At 38.7% G+C, this 6,379-nt stretch overlaps 1 protein-coding gene across 1 annotated transcript in view; it reads right to left on the reverse strand.

Annotated features, from left to right (window-relative positions):
* The window catches only part of LOC107733448 (vesicle-fusing ATPase-like), a 25,291-nt gene that overhangs the window by 6,515 nt on the left and 12,397 nt on the right, over nucleotides 1–6,379 (reverse strand). The window contains exons 9-17 of the mRNA XM_016545064.1: nucleotides 5,855–6,054; nucleotides 3,875–4,040; nucleotides 3,695–3,769; nucleotides 3,428–3,615; nucleotides 2,812–2,907; nucleotides 2,378–2,534; nucleotides 1,787–1,920; nucleotides 1,584–1,650; nucleotides 541–649 (exon numbers count right to left, since the gene is read on the reverse strand). Coding sequence (XP_016400550.1) covers nucleotides 541–649; nucleotides 1,584–1,650; nucleotides 1,787–1,920; nucleotides 2,378–2,534; nucleotides 2,812–2,907; nucleotides 3,428–3,615; nucleotides 3,695–3,769; nucleotides 3,875–4,040; nucleotides 5,855–6,054 — 1,192 coding nt within the window. The remainder of the gene's footprint in view (nucleotides 1–540; nucleotides 650–1,583; nucleotides 1,651–1,786; nucleotides 1,921–2,377; nucleotides 2,535–2,811; nucleotides 2,908–3,427; nucleotides 3,616–3,694; nucleotides 3,770–3,874; nucleotides 4,041–5,854; nucleotides 6,055–6,379) is intronic.

A 6,379-nucleotide genomic window follows, 5' to 3' on the forward strand; every position in this document is an offset into this window, starting at 1 on the left:
AAATGTCTTACTAACCCAAATGTTTGAACAATAGATATGTAAAAACTAGACAATTTAATATACACTATCATTTTTTGACTGCTGTTTTTTGTTTTAGTTACTGCTTACTTACTAAAGTGCGGAGTCAAACACATAACTGTCATATAATATGCAAAATGAGACAACAGAAACATTTTATCGTATATTAATTTTAGCCCAATGAGTTAATAAAATTTTATGAGTTGACTACCAAAATCAGCTAATTCGATATTGGTAACTTTTGTCAAAAATCAGATTTATTTAGGTCTACTAGGAATCCTTCACAGACTACAGTCTGAGAACCACTGATTTAGGATTATACTTGGGGTTAGAAGTTTTAAAAACCCCTAACACTAAGGGTAAAATAATAAATGATAATAGCAGATTAAAATAACTCAGATATGTCTATGAACAAAGAACAAATGTAGTGAGCGGCTCTATAGCAGTTAGAGTGACTCTTTTCTGATGGTGTTTTCTGGTGAAAAGGAGGTGCTGCTCCCTGTCTGTGGATGGCAGTACTACAAGCTGGTGTGAATGTGCAACTTTCTCACCCGAGGAGGAGGTTTCTTCAATAACACCAGCAGAGCCTGCAACACCAGGTTAGAGAACCGTGGCCCGATGGGAACAAAATCTGTGAAGTGGAGAAACATCAGAGATGAGAAGACAGTATTGAGTAGGTTTGGTATGCAGACCAAGCATTACATTGTATATTGCCATCACTTCAAATAAAACAAGAACAAAAACTAGACAAGACAGCCCCTCCAAATCCATATAAATAATAAATAAAAGGGCACACATAAGGGCCTTTCGCACCGCTTTATTTCCAGAACTAAATATACAGTACTAAAGTACTGGGACGATTTTGCGCGAACTATTTCCCAGTACCATTTAAAGGGTTGCATTCGCACCGAGAATGTGTACTAAGAAGTGACGTAAGCCGGTCGACAGCGTCGTCATTTGTGCGTGGCGTTCAACAACATTAACAACAGGAGGATGGAGGACGCAGTGATCGGAACTGTGTTTTTGTTGTTTCTCACGGGTTTCACAATAATGGACATGGAAAGTCGACGTATACGTAAAGCGATTGAAAGAACGGAAAGGAGGACTTAAAGAATCTCCAACGACAACTGACAGTGCTACATTTGCTACAAGTGTCTGCACTTCAGCGTCCGTCCATCTATCGCTGTTCTCCATACTTGCGAAATAAGTTGACACAATGTTTACAGTATGTTTACACGGCGTTTTAAATCATGGCGGGTGAGGGTGTTTTCGTACGCGTTTGGCCAATCAATGTCTACTAATGTCACGATTAGTACCAGTTGTGCTGGTTAGACCCTGCTCCTGAGTAGGAGCTAATTTGGTTCTCGAAAAAGGCAGTCCGGTACTAAAATCGCACCCAGTTCCGGCGGTACGAAAACGCCAACAAGTGGGTAGTTCCACAATTAGTTCTGGTACTATGAAAAGGTTCCCGTGGTGCGAAAGGCCCTATAAAGAGCACAGTGATGTTTTTGAACGTATTATCAGATTTGACAGGAAGTGCATCGTACTCGTTGTGCCAGACTCACCCAGAAGTCTTTCTATATCGTCCACCACCACACAGCTCAGTTGGGACTTGTAGGCATCCTCGAATATCTAAAGAGATGAAAACCATAAACCCACTATTAAAGGCCAGCAGCTGAAATATCACATCAGAAACATCCCCCATGACAACTGCTTTCAACATGCACAGATCTCGTAATGTCTTAACCTACAGCGACGAGGTTGCTACCTTCTTGATGGCCTGACATTTGGCAGTCTCTGCAAAGCCGATCATTTTGTCTGGAGAGCAGATCTTGATGAAGGGGAACTGGGAGTCCTCTGCGATCTTGGCTGCCAGTGCGGTCTTACCACTGTGAGGAGGCCCTGAGGGAGCGGAGAGCATTCACACTCTCAGTCATATCAGATTGCAGCATTATGGTGCATGTTTGCTTGTGTGAACCAGAGAAGAAGAGCAGGGAAGAATGCTGTTCCCTCAGTGTTTGTGTGTACATGTGTGCAATGTATGTGTGCAACTGTAACTTGTCAAGCTATAAGTTAATCATAAATTTACAGTCAGTATTTGTGGAATCATCAAATCTCAAATGCTGTTATATAATTAAATAAATATAGGTTCAGTGCATTTCAGAGTGAAGTGCAGCACTGTGTTCATTACACGATCCAGTGTTTTCAGTGTCTCAGAACGGCTTTGTTCATAGTAAATGTCTAAACAAATTCAAGTTTTTCTATGCTTAATTTAAGAGAGAAAACAGAGATTTTTTTACTTACTAAAAAGGAAATGTAACACTGTAAAGTGTTAACACTGTTTGTGTGTAAGACTTGCCTTCTAAAAGCACAGTTACTAGCGGTGTGCGTTCACTGTTCTTGGTCTGTTGCACCAAAAGGTCTCCATCTCCTAGTATATCAGACACACCATTGCTCCATTTCACAATTCCGTTCATGATGTAACTTGAGTAATCCTCCTGATTAGAGCCAAAAGCCTTTACAGAAAAACAGAGAACTGCATTAAATATTAAAGTCTCAGGTGGCCCATTCAGAGTGTAGAATGCATAAAATAATTCACCAAACATTACTTTACATTTTGGATGTAAATAATAACAACCTTAAGTCTAAGTGGGCGGTTGTTTGCCAAAATGAACTCCAATGTGGGCCAGACTTAATGCCGATAGTGAAGTTTGGCTGCATGAGATCTAATCAGGGGATTGGGATTCAACATATTATGCAAACTGAATACACAACAATGGAGAGTGGACTTACAGGCTTGATGTCATTATTCAGAGAGGCCAAGAAGTCACTCCTGCTGACTTCCAGCATCTGAGCCTTTTCTGTGTCCACCTCCACCCGAGTAGTGGCCTACAGGAGCAAAAACACACAGATTGATCCTCAAACTCATCAACTTAATCAAAATTAAAGGTCTAGAAGCAAGAGAAAGACAGACCTATTACACCTGTGTAAGCTCCATCAAATATGGGAGCATTATGTGTCAACACCATCAAATATGGGCATGTGTGAGCTGCTAACACACACACGCACACACACACACTTTGTCTAGCTACACCAAGATATCCATAGGCTTCTAAAATGCTTCTAAAAACTTGTTTTCATATAAAGCAAGATTGAATTTGATTACAATTCACTACCTCAAGCATTGAAACAATCTTTTCTTATATTCACATAAAAACCACAGCATTTAGATGGTATTCAAACGTGTAACGCAACATTGCTGTAATCTGATGTAAACTGCATTTTATTTGTATAATAAACCAATTTTTGAGATAAATTCCAACCGGAGTTCAGAACTGATTTTGTTTAAATCAACCATAATTAGTTATGACTGTGGTGGTGCATTGTGGACGAGATGATGAGATCAGACCTTGATGTGACGGTTCATGGCAGTCGACTGGGCTGCTCGCACAAGCCCTTCCAGCTCTGCTCCGCTGTAGTTCTTGGTCTCAACAGCAAGCTCCTTTATGTCAACATCTTTGGCCAGCATGTTTGCCTGACTCATTTTTGCAGTGTGGATATTCAGGATCTGAACACGGCCTGTCTCATCAGGCAAGCCTGGAGAAGGATGATTAGACAACTAGTTGTTTCAGAAACCTTGAATATGTGACCTATTGAAAAGTCATTCCGTTCTCACCGATCTCCATTTTGACCTCCAGTCTACCCGGCCTCAAGAGGGCTTCATCGATCAGGTCAGGCCTGTTGGTCATTCCTTAAAACACAGTACGATTTCATAATGAAAACAAAGCCAAATCAATGAACAAAACATGAAGCATTGTCATTCTTTATGCTGGCTGATTCCACAGGAAGTTCTCACCAATGACCAGGATGTTGTTGAGCTGGTCTACACCATCGATCTTAGACAGTAGCTGGTTGACTACAGTGTCGTGGACCCCAGTGCTGCCTGCCATGCTGCCACGTTGTTTACAGATGGCATCAATTTCATCAAATATGATGATGTGCAGTCCACTGTTGGCCCCCAACTTCAAAAGGCAAAAAAAGAGACAGAAAAGGATTGTAACCGGGAATCCATAATTTCAAAATTGTCATATGAAAGTTCACTTGCAATATTAATATAGAATATTTTTTTTAGATTTATTTTTGGTGTTTTTGCCTTTATTATGTTAGGACAGTATATAGTCATGAAGCGAAGTGGGAGTGAGAGTGGGGTGGGATCGGGAAAGGTCCGCAAGCAGGGACTCGAACTTGGGACGCCCAAAGCGCAACTGCGCTATATGGCTAACAGTGCCAATATATATTATTGTTAAAGGTTGTGATTTTAAAATGACAAATTAAAAGAAGTGGGTTTTTTTTTGTTTTTTTTACATTAAAAGTATTTAAAAGGTATTTATTAAAAGCACTTGTTACACTAATAAATGAAAGTAATAAGCAAGTAATATACTATTATAATATGTATGTCAATGATTTGAATTATCTTATATTTGAAAATGTTCAGTTTTCATTTTAGTTTACGTTTTAGTGCTTGTCAGTACTATATTTTTTGTTTTGCTTTTTAAATATATTTCTATTTACCTTTTATTTAAATTTTACTTCAATTTTAGTCATTTTAGTATTTAAACGTAAACTTAGGTAAAAGTACATTTATTTTAGTTAGTTGCCAAGCCCTTGTGAACATTTCTACATTTTAATTTAACTCAAGTGTTTAAAAGTTTTTCATCAAATATTTCTATTAATTAGAATATTTATCTTTTATTTTATTACAGCTTTATTTAAAATAATGAAAACATTTTTTAATAGTTTTAGTTTGTTTTAGGTAACAGTAAAACCACAGAATAGAATAGAATAGAATAGCATTTAAAATTTTTAATTTTTTTAATAGTTTTAGTTTGTTTTAGGTAACAGTAAAACCACAGAATAGAATAGAATAGAATAGCATTTAAAATTTTTAATTTTTTTAATAGTTTTAGTTTGTTTTAGGTAACAGTAAAACCACAGAACAGCACAGAACAGAATAGAATGCAATTTAGTAGCAGAATAAATAGCCTTAAAGAAAAATAAAAAGTCAGGTTAAATGACAAGCCTAAAAACTCTAATTTTGTTTTGATGTCCTCTTAAAAACTTAAAAACGCGCATAGTTCTCTTGAGCTCCCTGCTTAAAAGGCAGGTTGGTGAATGGACTGTGACTGTATAAACTCTGTGACAATGGCCCACAATTAAGAGTTATCTTCTTCATCTGGGAGGCTGTCAGAGGCTAGGTCGTAACATTTAGCACAGATGGGAGGCCAGGATGAGTGTGCGTGGCCTCCCGTGAGTCAGGGTGAGGGGTTAGAGATAGCCCAACACTCTCATTAAGAGGTGACGAGTGAGCTCTTCCACGTCATGTAGTCACACTGTCTACCAACACAACATCACACTCAAGCACGGCCAGAACCAGCAGTTCACTGCCAACACTTCTTGACACATCACCCTTGAGAAAAAAAAAAAACTATGATCATGTTTCTAAGCAAACACTAGGCCATTTACAGTAATTCAGTAAGTATATTTCAGCAATTTGGAGTTATTTGTAGAGCTGCTGGAGGGCCCAAAACTGGGAACAGCATCCTTCGTACAAACCTAAGTTTGCTCGCCATGACTTTTTTGACTGTTGACAGAGCAACCTTTCTTTAAAGTGTCAAATAGCGGTGGTTTCCGTCACAAAGCCAGATGAATGTAAGGTTGTGCAAAATGTATGGCCTTTCTAAAATAACAGTGATTTGTGAAGTGCATGAAAGAATGGAGGTTTTTCATAATTTGCATGCAATCTCTTTTCCCTGCATCTTCTTTCCTGGTTTCTTACCCTCTTCTGTTCTTCCTCTGCATCAGCAAACAGCTTTCTGATGTTAGCCTCTGACTCGCCCACATATTTGTTCAGAATCTCTGGCCCGTTGACCACCTTCGGCTCTCTGGCATTCAGCATCTTACCAATCTGACGCGCCATCAGGGTTTTACCACAGCCGGGCGGCCCAAACAACAAGATCCCCTTCACGTGTTTACAGCCTGTGGAAAGAGTCAAAACCGGAGGGTATGAAACATAAGACATTACAAAATGGTATAAGCATCAATGACAAACTGTATAAGAGTGTTCACAATAAATAAAAGGAAAAGTCTTTTAAGAAACGAGTTTAAAACATGCCCAACTCATGTCATGTTGTATAACCAAGTAAAAAGACAACACATTTTATCCTTACACCTTGAATACAGGTAAATGCACACAACTTAATCAGTTTTTTTTTTTTTTTTCTAAATAAAAAAATTGTTGGTGCAAAAAATTGTATGCCAGGAGTCAGGACGACTAGGCTGTGCCCAGGTCTCCGGAACCTGC

The sequence above is a fragment of the Sinocyclocheilus rhinocerous genome, unplaced genomic scaffold (genome assembly GCF_001515625.1).
Source record: "Sinocyclocheilus rhinocerous isolate Xijiao unplaced genomic scaffold, SAMN03320098_v1.1 scaffold2385, whole genome shotgun sequence".
In the NCBI taxonomy this organism is placed as follows: Eukaryota; Metazoa; Chordata; class Actinopteri; order Cypriniformes; family Cyprinidae; genus Sinocyclocheilus; species Sinocyclocheilus rhinocerous.